The following is a 16,582-nucleotide window of genomic DNA, read 5'->3' on the forward strand; positions in this document are numbered from 1 at the left end:
CCTCAACCCCGCAGCCAGTGGGGCCATGTCCGCGCCCCCACTCCCTCCGCGGGGACCCAGGCCCGGGCAGCAGGTCAGAGAGCAGGCAGCAGGTAGCAGCCCTGTCAGAGCAGGCAGGTGCTGGGATCGTGGGAGGGAGGCCAGGCTGAGAGACAGGGTCAGAGAGAAGGCACGGGGCCAGGGGTCCACGCACCCGGGTCAGACCCCGGGCTGCTGGCTGGGCCAGGTGTGACCCCCCCTCTCCTCCCCCGGTCAGGCGCACCCAGCTCTTGCACCTCCCCCAGACCCGCAGGCCTGGTGCCTCTCAAACGCCGCGTTGATGGCATGCTCAAACGCACAACTGTCATCTTGAACAGGAGCCAGGCCGCTCATTAACCTCTGCCAAGCTGCGGGGAGCTCTGAGACCCCTCCCCGCCCTTCCCCTCTCGGCTGGTTTTGGTCTCGAGTTAATAAGAGATTTCAACAGGCCTCTCGGCACCAAGCACTGCCCTTCAGCCTGTTGCTATAGTGATTCCCGGAACTCCAGACCCACTCCGTCTGTCTCCACCCCACTCAGCCCGTAGATGCCGCATCTCCCTCTCCCTCCCCTCTCCCCTGCCTGGGCCGTGAGCACCCTCCCTGCCTGCAAACCCCTAGTTTCAGGGCCCCAGAGGTCCGAGTGAGGGAGGCTGTTTCTGCTGAGCTCAGGACAGTCCCCAGGCTGGGTCGCTGGGCACCCCCTTGTCGGGGGTGTGGGAGGGTGGGGGGCCACCCTCACATCCCTGACGCTGTGTGCCCGGGCCCAGGAACCCCTCCTGCTTCCCAGAGTTGGCTGCCCGGCTCCTCAAAGCAGAAACAAAAAACACCAGGTCTGGTTTGTCGTTGAAACTTTCCAAGTGCCGGGCGCTGAGAAGGCCGTGCGTGCGTCGGCCGCCCCGTCCCTGAGAGCACGGTCTCGCTCTGAGGCCTCGTCTCTCTCTCTCCCTCCCTGGTGAAGCCCCTTCCTCACTTCCCAGACTTGCCCTCACATTGCACATCCTCTTCCAGAACCTGCCTCTTTTTTTTCCCCCCCTTAATCACCAAATAATTGGCTGGGCATTTCCTCCCCGCCGTTGTATATTTTTCTCCTGAAGCTTTAATGACCAGCACGTTTCTGATCCGGTGGCCGTCCAGTGATTTACCCGGCTGGTGCCTTGGTCGGTGGCGAGAGGGTTCTTTTCCGTCTTTCGCCCGAGTAAACAGTGCTGGCAGGCGAGCCTTGGAACATAAATTTTCATGTGCTTCCGTGGACGTGTCCTCAGCATGAATCTCTAGACGTGGGGTGCCTGGGCTAAAGATGTGCGTGTTTTTAAGGATTTTGAGACCGTTGGCCCCTCCCTTGGAGAAGGCCATGAAGGGGGCCGGCTGTGCCCCTCCAGGCAAGGCCCCTGATGGCCCATCCCGGCGTTTGGGGCCTGGCGCTGTTTCCCGGGCTGTGCTCTGGGGAAAACTCCGCGTCCCCATCATCACTGGTGATCTGCCGCTGACCTTGAGTGAGACCCCTCGACCCCCGAGGCTTCCAGGAGCCAGTTCTCCTTCTCCCCGCTTGAGCGTTTCCCCCTGCAATGCCAGGCAAACACGCCAGGGCTGCTCCTTCTCGGGGAGGGGCAGGACGGGGGGCGGGGGGGGGCGTATCCAGGGGCTGTGATGCCTCCATGTGGGAGCCGGGGGGGCGGGCAGCGTGGGGCAGCTGTCAGGAGCCCCCGCCCGGCAGAACCCGCTGTCTCTTGATTTCAGGAGGATTTGCCGGGTAATCCCTGACTTTATTGAGCGGCTGTTCCACCACCGAACTCCATGTTTACCCAGAACTCGGGTCACAAAACCAGGGAGCTCTTGCCTTAGATCTTTGCGCCAACAGATTTCACAAATTAGGTATTAATCATCTGATGGTGCACTCCTGGCCCCCGCCCCAGGCCCGGGGACTAGGGGCTGCCCCCGCACCCCAGCCATGAGCCTGGCCAGGGCACAGCTCCGGCACCGAGGGCGTCTTCCGCGCCATCTGGTCCCCTTAGAGGTGGGGGAGGACGCACAAGGAGGTGGCCGCGGGCTGTGGGCGATGCCCCCGTTGTCCCCCCACCGGACCTCGGGTCCCGCTGCCCGTCGCGTCCCTTGGAGGGGCGGCCAGCCCTGGCTTCTCTGTACGCAGTGGCGATGGGGCCTTGAAGAGGGAAGCCCGAGTGCTTGAGGCTTTGTGGGGGAGAGTGTCGCCCCCCCCACACCCCAGGCTCCTTCCTCAGGACCAGAGCCGCCCACTGCTGCTTCCCGGAGCTGCTGGCTGCGGAAGCAGGAAAATCAAACCCACTGTCAGGAGCGCCGAGGCCCCGGGAGCAGCAGGCTCTCCCCGGGTGACGTCCGGGTCGCAGCGTGCGGACTCCCATTGCTGCAGCCCTGGAGGCTGTGTCTGGGGGTCCAGGTGGGAGCTCTAAGGCAACCTGCCCACCTGGCCTTCCTCGCCTCTCCCCGGGCTGGGGGAGACCAGGGCTCTGCAATGTGCTCCTTAGTCAAGAGCAGCCTGGACAGTGGAGACGCCAGAGTCTCGTTCCTGTTCATCACTGTGGTGGGGGGGGTCTCTGGTTATCTGCCCCCCTGCCTGGCCCCCCACGTGGGGTGGAGTCCCTCCGTGGGATGCCCTGCAGAGCACCGGGTACGGGTGGACAGATGTGGGCACGGAGCTGCCACCCGTGTAGACTCAGGGCAGGGGCCGGCCCCCCGGGAGGTTCTGCCCGAGTCCAAGGGCAACCTGGTGCTCCCCTCGGCGGGTCCCTTACCTGCCGCTTCTCTTCCCCCTGCAGGCCGCCGAGCTGGGCATGGTGTCCGCCTATTACACATACATCTTCACTAATCTGGTAAGCCTCTTCCGCTGCTCACCTCCCTGGCAGAGCATCATTAATTGGGAGCGGTGGGGTGTGACGGAATGACGCCCGGGAGACGGGAGACGGGGAGACGGCGGCAGAGCAGCAGCGGCTGCTGGCGTGCGGGACGTGCGCCACCGTCCAGGGCCGTGGGGCTGTGCCTCCCGGGTTCTCTGAGCTGGGAGAAGGGGCACGGGGCGCCTCGGGCCTCCGGTCGTGCCACCCACCCTGGGGGAGCAGATCCGTTGATGAGGGGCGCGCCTGGCTGGGGGCTGGATGCGCAGGAGGGTTGGGACAGAGCTGTGGCACGTGGCACCTCCCAGGGCCACCTCTGGAGACCCCTTGTGTCTGCAGGAGTGTGCCCCTCCCCCCAGCCTGGGCTTCCTTTCCTGTTTGACGGGGTCAAGGGTCTGTCCGTGAGCCGCGGTGGTGCTGAGATGACGGGGTTGCGTCTGCGGGAGCTTTCTGGACGTGCCTGCGTGTGCCCGAGAGGGCAGAGAGAGCCTGAGGAACGGGTTTATTTTTTTTTAAGAACTCCAAGGCCATTGGGCCCCGCAGGACCGCAGGCAGGACCCCTGACTTCCGAGGGGCTCACCTGGGTTTCACCTCCGACACCCCGTGTAGTGACCCCTGCGCACCGCCGGGCGTGGCCCCCCGAGCTGAACAAGACAAGCCTGTGTCTGTTCTTAAAGGACTAAAGACTCACGTGGGAAGTTGCAGAACGCATCCCGAGAGGGACCGTGGGTGGGCCTTTGACCCATGCGCCCGGGCGGGCTGTGACATCACAGTCTCTACGTCGAGAAGGAGGTGCAGAGATATGCCTGGCCCGTGGCAGGCCCCGGGCTCCAGCCCCAAGAAGGAGCTGAAAGGTGACCCCCGGGAAACGCTCTGCAGTCCGCATGCAGAGTCTTTCCTTCACCCCGAAGGTCTCCTGGCGGACCAGGCGCTCCACCCCCACCCTGCACACCCCCCAGCCACCCCCGGTCCGTGCTCACCGTCCCTGCTTTCGTCGTTTCGAGAGTGCCTTCTGAATGCAGCCTGTGGCCTTGTGTGTTCACCGTCTTTCGGCTCTAAATTACGCCCTGAGGCCAGCGGTAGTTTGCACTCCTGCCGGCCAGGGGTGCCTCCCTCTCGATTTGCGTTTGTGTGTTTCCGGCGGGGCGGGTCGCCACAGAGAGAGCCGTGCCCACTCTTTCCTCAACGGGGGCTTGCTTTGCATCCTAGGCGTGGGCGGAAGCAGGCAGGGGCCCCGCACTCGGGAGGAGGATGGGAACAAGAGTCCAGCCTGGTTAGGCGTCGGGGTGAGCGGTCAGCTCTGCCCGGACAGCAGAGAGGGTGCCCGGCTATGTGTCCTGTTGGGGCGGCCAGGAGGAAAGGGACCCCCGGGGACATCCTCAAAGACAAGTTGGACTTTCTAGACAGCTGAAGGAAGAACCTTCCGGAATAAGAAACAGCATTTGCTCCTCCTTGGAAATCTGGGATTATGTGGCCCTTCCAGGGAAGAGATTCTCTCTTCTCCAGTGTGGCATGTGGCAGAATCATCACTCCTTTGCTTGCCGCTGTCCTCAGAGTGGGCCCCTTGGAGGCGGGTGGCGGGGAGGGGGGGGAAGGGGGAGAGGCAGATGCAGCGAGTTGGTCCCTGGCGTGTTCATGTGTAGCATCCCATAAGCCGTGGCTCTTGGATCTCGCCGTGAAGAGGTCACCTGGAGGGGAAGGCCTGCTGGGCCATGAGGTGGGGCTAGGGGACAAGGAGACAGTGCAGGGGCCCTCCTGGGGTCCCGGGGACGGAGCTTAGCCAGGCGGAGAGGGCGGCCCGCCCTCTGGGTCCTTCTTTCCAGTCCTCCCCAGGCTGTGATATGCTCAGAGCTGGTCCCTCTCCGCAGGTCCCGGGGGATTGCCCCACTGCAGCCCCCTCTGACATTGGCCCCCAGTTCAAGGTCACTTTGGAGAACCCTGTGTGGCTTCTCTTCTGCCCTGAGGACCCCCCTCCCCCACAGCCGCCCTGCTGCCAGCTCACCTGGCTCGTGTCCAGGACCGTCACCCCCTCCCCAGGTCAGCCCCCTTCTCCCGTCCGCCTCGGCAGCCTCTGCAGAAGCACAGCCCCGCCTCCCGGCCCCTCTCAGGCCCCCCCAGTGTAAGACCCCAGCGGCTGTGCTGGCCCCTCAGCCTCTCGCGCTGCTGCTGTCACCCACCCTCACGCACAGGGACACTCAGGGCAGGCCTGGCCAGGGAGGGGGGTCTGGGGAGCCCCGGCAGCTGGCAGCGGAGTGAGGAGCAGTCACAGTGCAGCCTGGGGTCACGGGGAACAGGCGGGGTGCTCCTGCCATGGGCCAGCGGGAGGGGGGGCAGTGGGCAGCCGGGAGGGGCGTGGGGACCGAGCAGCTGCAAGGCGGCCCGGTCTCGGGGACCTGGGTGCCCAGGACGCGGTGGCTTAGCGGGGAGATTTGTGGGGAGACTGCACCGGGGCATACCTGTGATGGTGGTGGCCGTTCTTCCATCACTGGCCTGTGGAGTTGGGGTGCCCCGGGGAGCCCCGAGTTGGCCTCGGCGTCACCGTGTGTGACTCTGGAGGTGAGCGGGTGCCACTGACTGAGCCCACATTTTCTGATTGTTTAGTAAAGGTGCAGGGAGGGGTAAAATGAGATGACGTTTAGGGACAAGTAAGAGTGCATTAAAGGTTGCAGAGCATTCTGTGTCTCTAGGCGTTTGTGCGTGTGTGTGTTCTGCATGTATGTTGTGTGTGTTTTGCGTGTATGTTGTGTATGTGTGCATGCATGTTGTGTGTGCGTGCATGTTGTGTGTGCATGCATGTTGTGTGTGCGTGCATGTTCTGTGTGTGCGTGCATGTTCTGTGTGTGTGAGCGCACGCGTGTATTTTCTGTAGTACAGATTTTATTTTATTTTTACGAGCTTTTCTCCTTATTGGGGGGCACAGAACGAGACGCTCTTGAGAGCACTCAGTCAGAGCTCCATACACAGGGCAGTCCCTGTTTGTAGGCCGGCGAGGGGCGATCAGGAAAGGAGCTGCAAGGGTGGTGATGGGGGAACTGGGGTTAGGCGTCGGGGTTTCGAGCAGACCTGTGGGAGGGAATGTTCTGGAAGCTTCTTGGTCATGCCCGGGCCTTCTGAGAGCCACGGGCATGTGTCAGGAGGAAAGGCCTGTGTTGGGGGCTGGAGGGTCGGACTCGGGCCAGAGGAGGAGCTGCCTGGGGCCAGGTACTGAGTCATCTCGCCCCGAGATGCAGCAGCTGAGGGGTGCAGTGCGGCCCGATGTGGCAGAGTGAGCGGGAAAGGCGCAGGCAGGGCTGAGGATTTGGGTTTGTGGGGCTCCGTGACCCCACACAGGCCCCTGGGCCTCCCGGGCCTCACTCAGAGACGCATCAGGGGGCACTGCTCTGCCTCGGGGGCAGGCAGGGGGGCAGCCGTAGTCTGAGGGGCTCTGCCGACACTCCGCAGGCTGCAGGGAAGCGGGAGCCTGGCGTGGCCGCCCGTCCCTGACGGCCCTTGTGCCTTTTACTTAGTCCCCGAGAGCTAGAGCTCGGTGGTCGCGTGAGGCCGAGCCCGCCGTGGCCGGGGACGCTTGAGTCAGTCATTGCTAAGTAATTGATCAAGTCCAGACTTCGCTCCCATCCAGGCACGGAGAGGCTGATTGATTGGGGGCGTCAGTGGTGCATGAATGGGGTCGGCCGGCTTGCATTCGACCCATGATTGCCCATCGGGAGACCATCCATCATGGGCCCGACTTCTAAGCTGGCCAGTCTCGGATCCCGGAAGAACTCCTCCTCTCTCCCCGGCGGGGTCTGGCCGGCAGGGCGAGGGAGGGGGTGCCCTGCCCTGGGCCTCGGTGACCGAGGCAGGGACAGAGTGGAGCCGGCAGGGCAGTTGGGAGCGGCAGGCTGAGGGAGGGACCCCAGGGAAGCGGGAGCCCGCTGAGGGGCTCCTGGGAGAAAGGACTGACCTTCTCTGAGACAGATGTCACTAAGGGGCAGCTAGGGACAGCCACCGGGGCCACTGTGTGCCTCGGGGCTCACGTCTCCTCAGTCCTGTTTGCAGGTTTGATTCAATTCAGCCCCGTTTGTGCGGTCACAGGTTTGCGTCCAACAAGCAGCTTCTGCCTCAGTGGGTCCCAGTGCCGCCGGAGTGCAGCCTGGGTGTGTGTGTGTGTGGGGGGACCCAGGGAGAGGGTCAGCCCGGGGTGGGGGTCCCTATCACAGTGACCTCCGGGTAAACCTGGGGGTGCCGTGGCCAGAGACCCAGAGATGAAGGAGCAGGTTGGGGTGGGGAGAGTGAGGTCAGACTTCGAACCCAGGATGTGGGCGGCAGGGTGGAGGAGAGGGGAGGCTGCAGGAAGCGCGGGGGCAGCCGAGGCGCCGGGGTCCTCGGCCCTTGTTTGTGGAACGTCCTTGTTCCCATGAACATACATGACTGGGATGTCCCAGTTTGCCATCGATGCTGCGTTGCTTTCCCGCTGCTCGGAACGCTGGGAGCACGTCCACAGCCCCTTCCGGGCCCGCCCTGCTCAGCCGCCCTCGGGCCGGGGTGTCGGCCTGCCTGGCTCCCCTCAGGGCCGCACCAGTCTATCGTCCGTGCTGTACCCCCGCATAAACGTTTCTGCTCTGTTATGGAAAAATACATCGCCCACATGTAATCCGCCTTTTTGTTTGGTCATGTTGAGGTCACACCAGCAGTGCTCAGGGTCTGCTCCTGGCTCTGTGCTCAGGAGTGGGCCGTGGTGCTGCTTAAGGGACCATATGTGGTGCCATGGGTTAAATCAGGGTGGGCTGCATGGAGGCGCCATGCCTGCTGGACTGTCTGCCTGCAGTGGGCCCTTGCGGCCCTTCGGAGGGACTGTGGAGAGACGCAGTGGGGGTCTGCCACGGTCGCCACCGTCAGCATCCCCGAGCTGAGCCTGCTGTCAAGACCCCTTTATGCCAACTCCCGGGCCCCTCCTCCAAAGAGGACACGTTGTACCTCGCACCCAAAGCTCTCCTCTGACGGACCCCCAAAGCTCGTGCCCGCACCAGACAGGGTGTGTTTATTTCAGTCGAGTGTCCGGGGAGTGTGGGGTCGTCCTGTTCGCTGACGGTCATCGGGCGCCCAGGCTGCGTCTACCTCTGCACCTGCTGAGACGGTGGGTGTGTCGGGGGCTCAGACACAGGACGGCCTGGGGCGGGGGGTGGGGGGTGTCGAGCAGGTGGGACGTGGCATAGGATTTCTCCCTACAGTTCCATTCCTGGGACTCAGCCCCGGCTGTCACCCGCCTCCATGGCAGACTGAGGGGGGGCACGGAGGAGGGGCCCTGGCGCCCGTCACGGGGCAGCCTCGGCGGCCGGGAAGGCAGTTCCTGAGTCTCCGAGAGCCCCTCAGAGGGTATTGATGGCTGGGAATGGGCAGTTAAACCCAGCCAGTGGCGGCTGGCTGGTACAAGCAAGGGAGCGAGCGAGAGAGCGAGCGAGAGAGAGAGAGAGAGAGAGAGAGTGAGAGAGAGAGCGTTCGAGAGAGATAGTGAGAGAGCAAGAGAGAGAGAGTGCGCGTGAGAGAGAGAGAGCGAGAGAGAGAGAGAGAAAGAGAGAGAGCGAGAGAGAGAGAGAGAGAGAGAGACAGAGCGAGAGAGAGAGACAGAGCGAGAGAGAGAGCGAGAGCGAGAGAATATCATAGGCCTGCGGGGCAGTAACTGAAGAGAGGAGGTGAAGGAGGAAGCCGATTTGAGCTAATAAATCTGGAGGGATTATCCAGCTGCTAATGAAGCCGGGGAGATTTGCAGTCACTGCCGAACAGAAGAGATAAAACCACCCTAGTGTATTGTCAGGGGGTGCACGCGGGCCCTGGGCCAGAGGCTGGGACCGCCAAGGCTGCAGGGAAGAAGGTGGGGGGGTGGGAAGGGGTCAAAGGTCACTGCCCCCACCCCCGGGCAGGCGGCCCGTGGGTGACAGCAGGCTTGGCAGGGGCTCTTTGGGTGCCAGGTCAGTAGAGCTCTTTCCCGTGGTCCCCCCGCCCCCCACCAGGCTGGTATTTTAAGTGGGCGGCACCCGGGAGCAGGCACAGGCCTGAGGGGGCGTGGCTGTTGGGGGCGTCCTGCCCGGGTCTCCCACAGGACCTCCCGGCACTCCGGGGAGACTTGAGAGGCAGGTTGCTCGGTCCTTCCCTGACCCCCAAGCGAGACCTTCTCCTCGCAGGCTTCGGGCCTGTACCTGAGTGTCCCGTCCCACCCGTGTGGGCTGTTTCTGCTCACAGCGCCCCTGCAGAGCTGGGGGTGTTCCAGTGTGGCGCACCCACACGACCCGCAGCGCAGTCTCTGCTCTGGGAACAGCCCCTCAAGGCCCCAGACGCCAGCCAGATGCAGGGGCGACCCCCGCTCCGAGGGTTTCGTACCCCGCCGGCCTCTCCGGGCTCCTGCTCGGCGCAGTGGACAGAGCCGCGTTGTTCTCCTGCGGGCTTGTCGGGACGGTGCCCGCACTGCAGCCCACGGGGAGGCCCAGCCCCTCTGCCCCTCTGCTGCCGTCTGTGCCCACTGCCCTGCTCACCTTCCTGCCCCTCCCGAAAGGTCCCGTCCTCTAGGACACCCGTCCCTGGGTGCCCTGCCCCGCACTCTCATGGGCCCCAGGTGCCAGGGCCTCGTCTCGGGCCGGTTTGCTGAGATCTGGCGCCTGCCTCGGGCTTTGGACTTGAGGACGACAGCGCCAACCCCTCCTGGGCTTCTGAGAGAGGCGGCCAGGACCCTGCAGGCTTCTGGGGCCCGGGGCCGCCAGGCGAGCAGCACACCTTCCTGCACGCGGCAATCCCAAAGGGCAGGAGTGCCGGGTGCAGCCCTGCCGGTCCTGTGGGTGCCTGGGCACAGACGCCCTACCTCGGTCGGGGTGAGCAGATGGAGAAGGAAGGGCCTGGTGGCTTAGCTCAGGGTCTGAGATCGGGCTGCAGGGGGCTGGTGGGGACCCCCTGAGGGGACAGGGCTGGTGGGTGGGGACCCCCTGAGGGGACAGGGCAGGTGGGTGGGGACCCCCTGAGGGGATAGGGCAGGTGGGTGGGGACCCCCTGAGGGGACAGGGCAGGTGGGTGGGGACCCCCTGAGGGGACAGGGCAGGTGGGTGGGGACCCCCTGAGGGGACAGGGCAGGTGGGTGGGGACCCCCTGAGGGGACGGGGCAGGTGGGTGGGGACCCCCTGAGGGGACGGGGCAGGTGGGTGGGGACCCCCTGAGGGGACGGGGCAGGGGGGTGGGGACCCCCTGAGGGGACGGGGCTGGGGGGTGGGGACCCCTGAGGGGACAGGGCTGGTGGGTGGGGACCCCCTGAGGGGACAGGGCTGGTGGGTGGGGACCCCCAAGGGGACAGGGTAGGTGGGTGGGGACCCCCTGAGGGGACAGGACTGGTGGGTGGGAACCCCTGAGGGGATGGGGCTGGGGGGTGAGGACCCCTGAGGGGACAGGGCTGGTGGGTGGGGACCCCCTGAGGGGACAGGGCTGAGGGCTGGGGGGTGAGGACCCCTGAGGGGACAGGGCTGGTGGGTGGGGACCCCCTGAGGGGACAGGGCTGAGGGGTGGGGACCCCCTAAGGGGACAGGGTAGGTGGGTGGGGACCCCCTGAGGGGACAGGACTGGTGGGTGGGGACCCCTGAGGGGATGGGGCTGGGGGGTGGGGACCCCTGGGGACAGGGCTGGGGGGTGGGGACCCCCGAGGGGACGGGGCTGGTGGGTGGGGACCCCCTAAGGGGACAGGGTAGGTGGGTGGGGACCCCCTGAGGGGACAGGGTAGGTGGGTGGGGACCCCCTGAGGGGACAGGACTGGTGGGTGGGAACCCCTGAGGGGATGGGGCTGGGGGGTGGGGACCCCTGAGGGGACAGGGCTGGGGGGTGGGGACCCCCGAGGGGACAGGACTGGGGTGGGGACCCCTGAGGGGACAGGGCAGGTGGGTGGAGACCCCTAAGGGGACAGGGCAGGTGGGTGGAGACCCCTGAGGGGACAGGGCTGGTGGGTGGGGTCCCTGAGCTGGGATGAGGCAGAGAGTGACTATCCAGCTGATGTGTTGAGTGGCCTGTGCGTCTTGCGCGGGCTGCCACATGCCCAGGTGAGGCTGCGAAGACAGGGGCCTTCTCTGGCCAACCCCTGACATGCTTGTCCTGGGGCCTGTGGAACAAGCTGCCCTTTAGGATTTCAGCATCGCTGTGAAAGGCTGTCGCAGGCCCCTACTGTCCCCAGGGCCTGGCGGGAGGCGGGTGACGGGAAAGGCTGGGCTGAGTCCGACGATCAGTAGCTGCTGTGGGGAGGGCGGGAGGCGGGGGTAGCCAGGTCCGAATGGCCTTGAGTTTGAATCTGAGCCCCTCTGTGCAGTCCATGGATGCGTGTCCTGCCCCTTCGCTTGCTGGAGCCTCAGTTTCCCCCTTGTCAGACGGGAATTGTGATTCTTAGGCTGCCCTGTGCAGAACCATCCTTTCCCTCCCTGCCTTCCTCCTCCTCCTGCCCCCCTCCACACCCCCGCACCCTGCATCTCCCTCCTCCCCGCTTAACTTCCCGTTTGCCTCGAAGCTCCCCCAAGCCCCAGCACTGTTGGAAATGGTTCAGAATTGGCCCCGATCTCTTTGGAACTACAATCCCCAGGGTGCTTGTGCCGCTGCCGTAGTGTGTCCACGCACACACCCCACTCACAGACACACACGTGCACACTCACGCCCATCGCCAGCAGCTGCCATCCATCAGCCGGGCAACTTTCCAGTGCCCGCGCGATCGATTCTAAAGCGTAGTTTACTGTGAAATTATTAAGGCGCTCCACATACATCACCTTCACTGAGTCTTAGGAGAACCAGCTCTGTATAACACAGTGCACGTGGGCGAGTAAACGTGTGTCCGGTGTGGCGGGGAGAGTGCGGAGGAGGGACGGCTCCCCGTGGGTCTGAGTTTGCAGGGCGCCAGCCCCCCGAATGCAGACCCTGGCAGGCGGCAGTTCCGGCAGCCCTGAAGAGCCGGGCCTCCAGAGCGGTGTTCTCCAGACGGCTCGTTGGCAGAGGTGGTGTGTTCAGGAGGGACAGGCAGCCCGGGGGCGCACTGGGGAACTCCCCTGTGTGTGGATTCAGCCCAGCTGACTGGGGTCAAACCCCAGGCCCAGTGGCTTGCCTGCTCGATGCCGCGGGCCACTCCATGTGCCGTCGGGTGGTCTGTCCTTGGCGGGGGTCGCTCAGAGGAGGGGCGCCGGGCAGGGCGTGTTCGGGAAGCTCCCTGTGACCTATCAGTGGGAGGTCAGACAGAATGGGGAAGCCCCGAGGGCTGAGGGCAGGCCTCGCGTGGGCCAGATCCCGGGTTTGATGCCCAGTACCGCAAGGCCACCCCACCCCCCCGCCCCAAGCATCTCTGGGCCTGAGCCCTGCACCCACCCACCTGGCCCCGTTGGCCAGATATTGCCAGGATTCCCCACCCCGGCCCCCACACACATGAAGGAGGGAGGGACGGAAGGGGAGCTGGAAGGGGGGCCGCAGAAGAATGCCGGGCTGCAGTGACGGAGAGAGGGGAGCCGGAAGCAGCACAGGGGGCCCGGGCCATCGCCCCAGCCTGCTGTGAGGCCCCAGGGCTCTGGCACCACTGGGGTTGGCCGTTGCAGACCACCACTGACCCAAGGTCTGGGCCCCACCCCGGGGCGTGCTGTCCTCTGAGACGCTGCTGTCAGCCCCCGTCTGCCACACGCCAGGGGGTGGGGGGGCATCTCTGCCCGCCCCACAGTCCTCAGGACCAGCCAGGCCCTTCCCCAACCCCCAACTCTTACCAGAGCTCCGAGGCAACACCCACTGGGCTGGGGTGCAGGGGAGTAACGTTTGAATCCAGCCACCCAGCCTGCTGGGAGGGACCCCAGAGACGTGACCTTCCCATGGCAACCCCAGGAGGCAGGGGACAGTCACAGCCACCCCACACTGCCCGGGAGACTCCCCCGAGGAACAGTCACATTTGCGTCCCCAGCCAGGTCCCTGCGGGGGCTCATCGACCTCCACGAGAGTCAGACCCAGCTCACCCGCCATCGCTGCGTCCTAAAGGGTGGCGGTCAATTTCCTGGAAGACCGTGACAGGCGCCCTGGGAACGAGGGGGTCATTGAACAAGGAAGTGACCCAATTAGGCTGACAGTGAGGGCTGATTACCCAGGCGGAGGGGGGCCTAAAGCCGCTTGGTCCTCACCCCCGAGGGGGCTGCCGGCAGGGGTTAGCGCCTGGAAGCTCAATCAGAACCGCAAAGCATTTGTGGGGGGATGTCAAGGCTCAGCTTTGCGTCGGAGGAACCAATTATCAGACAACGCGGCTGATGTTTGACAAACAGCCTGACAGCCAGCGCAGGTCCCACGGGGCTCCCCGGAGCAAATTTGAGATATTTGTGTATCATCCATTTAATCGAAATTGAAACTTTGTTCCTCGTGTCTGCTGCCCTCACACACACACACACACACACACACACACACACACAGAATCAACACGCTCACAGTCACTCTCCCTCTCACACCCATAACACTGGCTCTCACACACACACTTACTGTCATGCGATCATATACTCATACACGCTCTCCTCTCATAATTACATTTACAGTCACTCACACTGCCACAACCCACACCCTTTTTTCTCACACAGTCACAATCTCATACTCTCACACACACTTGCTCTAACACTCCCATACACACACGCTTCCTCACACACTATCACACACAGTCTCATACACAATCACTCTCACTCACAGTTGCACACTCACACTCATTCCTACTCCCTCCCACACTCTCACACATACAGTCTCACTCTCACATCCTCATGTACTCTCTCACACACACAGAACCATACCCTGTCACACCCTCATACACACAGTCACATCCTGTCACATAGTCTCATGCTTACCCACACTCTCTCACATGGGTAATCACCTCTTCTCACTGTCACTCTCACATACTCTTTTCAGACACATCCAGTCTCACCCTCTTACCCTCTCACACATAAAACATGCAATCACATCCTCACATACTCCCACATACATAATCCCTCCCTCACACACCCATGCCATCCCCCTCTCTCACACCTTTCACACACACACAGTCAGACCCTCTCATTCTCTCATATCCTCTCACACACACATAAGCTCAGTCGGAACCACAAGACTCAGCTTTGCATGGGAGGAAACAATTATCAGACAGTGCCGCTAATGTTTGACAAACAGCCTGACAACCAGCTCAGGTCCCGCAGGTCATCCTCTCTTTCACACACACAGTCACCACCCTCTCAAACACACAGTCTCTTTCACACACACAGTCACACCCTGTACACACACAGTCTCTCTTACAGTTACACCCTCTCACACATACAGTCTCACACATACAGTCAGACCCTCTCATACTCTTATATCCTCTCTCGCACACAGCCACACCCTCTCACACAGTCTCTCTCACACACACAGCTACACACTCTCGCACTCATATCCTCTCTCTTACACACAGTTGCAGCCACAGTCATACTCGTATTCTCTCTCACACACAGTCACACCCTCTAACACACAGTCTTTCTCATGCAGTCAAACTCTCACACACAATCTCACATGCAGTCACACCCTCTCACACACAGTCTCAATCTCACACACACAGCCACACCCTCTCACACACATATCTTCTCTCTCTCACACACATGCACAGTCACATTCTCACACTCGTATTTTCTCTCACACACAGTCACTCCCTCTCACACAGCCACACGCTCTCACACAATTTCTCTCACACAGCCACACGCTCTCACATGCATATCTTCTCTCACACACACATGCACAGTCACACTCTCACACTTGTATTTTCTCTCACACACAGTCACACCCTCTCACATACAGTCTCTCTCACACAGCCATACCCTCTCATACTCTCATATCCTCTTTCACACACGCAGTCACACCCTCTCACACTCGTATCCTCTCACACACGGAGTCATACCCTCTCACTCTCTCTCCCTCACGTCTACCTGTCCACCCATGTCCCCTCTTGCTGAGTCCAGCTGAGAAGCGAGTCCCACCAGGGCCGGCTCAGCCTCAGTTTTCCTGGAAATAGGCCCCAGGTCATCGAGCTCCTGACGAGAGAGCCCTGCCTTGCCCTGGGCGTCCACACAGTCAAGACTCAGAAGCCCCACCGTCCAGAGAGAGGGCGGGTCACTGCCGCAGCCACTCACAGGCGTCTGCCAATGGCTGTCTCTCCTGCCCACTGGAGGGATAAGGCTGGGCTAAGCTGCTCCTCAGTCTGAGGGCCGGACCCCTTCGGAAGCTTACTGGCCCCGAGAGCAGGGCTGGTGAGGTGGCCAGTCCCTCAGGCGGGAGCCTGGGGCCCCGAGCTGTTGAGGCCCATGTCTGGGGGAGCCCACCCGCCTTCCTGGGCCCGTCTCACCTTGTGGTGCTGTGTGTCCCACGGGGCACACACCTGCTCTGAGGGAGTCCCGGGGGCTCCCACCGTGCCCACCTGTGCCCGCGACCTCCCGCCTCTCCTCATCTTCTCTCCCTCTTCTTCCTCTCCATCTCCTCCTCCTCCTCTTCCTCCCCCTTCTCTGCAGGAAGCTGTGAAGGGCTCAGGGCTTTGCCCAGTGGGAAACGCACCTGCTCTCAGAGCCCGGGGTTTCTTTCAGCCCCGGGGCCTTAGAAGGAGCCCCCGTAAGCCATAGTCTGGGGCATCAGGGGGCTCCCCCATCCTCTGAACCAACTCTGCAGGTGAGTGTGTTCCATTACCGAGGGGCAGGAAGACCGAGCCAGGGAGCAGGAGGGAGACTCTGGGACTCAGGGCAGAATATCATTGCCTGGGAGTGTCGCTAGAAGCCCCCGGCTCTCTCTCCCAAGGATGCTCCATCAGTAGGTTCCTGGTGGAGCCAAGGGGGAAACCGAGGCTCTGCAAGGCTACGGTAGTGCCCACACAGCCTCCCGGCCTGAGGAATGCGGCCCGCTGAGAGGTGTGGCAGGGATCGAATGAATGTTTGCGAGGCAGAGGCAGACTGAGAGTAAAAGGCATTACGGCAAATGGCATCATTACTATTATCCCCTGGTAAGTGCTATTGTATTACAAGCATCATCGGGGGGAGCGAGTGCTCTTGTCAGCCGGCGATCCAGCTTCCCCGCACCCGCATCCGGCAACACTCGGTGTCAGCGGAATCAACAGCTCAATTAGTCACCATCTGGGCCTCCCCGCCCGCCTCACGCTGCCAGCGGACAGGCCCGGCCCGTGTGGGTGGGGCTTCTGCCCACACGCCGAGGGTCGGAGCTGTAGCCTTCCCATGGCCCCCGCTGGGCTCCTGGCACCCACTTCCCTCTGGCTAGCGTGAAGGCAGCCAGGATGGCCCTGGCCCTGTGCCCACCCCCACCCACCCCCGCTCCCGGCCCCTGGGTTCCCTGCCTTCGTCCCCTGCTGCCCCCTCTGAGCGGCTCCTCTCTGCACCTGCATCTCACTCGGTCCTTGTTTCCGGTCCCCACGTGCCACCAACTCTCAGCACCGTCCGCAGAAACCTCGAGAGAAGTGGCCACTTTGACCTGTGGCCCCGGGGCCTTGTCCCGAGGGCCTTGCCCTGGCCACTGTGTAGCTCCTAGGGACAGGACACGATTGGTTTGCAGTTGCATGTCTAGTGCATGACGTGTATCCTCGGGGAAGGACACGGGCTTTTGAAGCTCGAAGGAAGGAAAGTCCAGACGCGAGACGTCTGCTCGGGGTGAGCTGTCAGAGGGCCTCCTCTGGTGGCCTGGCT

General features: G+C 63.1%; 1 protein-coding gene across 1 annotated transcript in view; it reads left to right on the top strand.

The window, feature by feature from the left end:
- The window catches only part of GRIK4 (glutamate ionotropic receptor kainate type subunit 4), a 213,570-nt gene that overhangs the window by 127,600 nt on the left and 69,388 nt on the right, over positions 1-16,582 (top strand). Inside the window, 1 exon segment of the mRNA XM_004604757.2 lies at positions 2,811-2,864. Within this exon segment, the coding sequence (XP_004604814.2) occupies positions 2,811-2,864 (54 nt within the window).

This window comes from Sorex araneus, chromosome 3 (assembly GCF_027595985.1).
Source record: "Sorex araneus isolate mSorAra2 chromosome 3, mSorAra2.pri, whole genome shotgun sequence".
Lineage (NCBI taxonomy): Eukaryota > Metazoa > Chordata > Mammalia > Eulipotyphla > Soricidae > Sorex > Sorex araneus.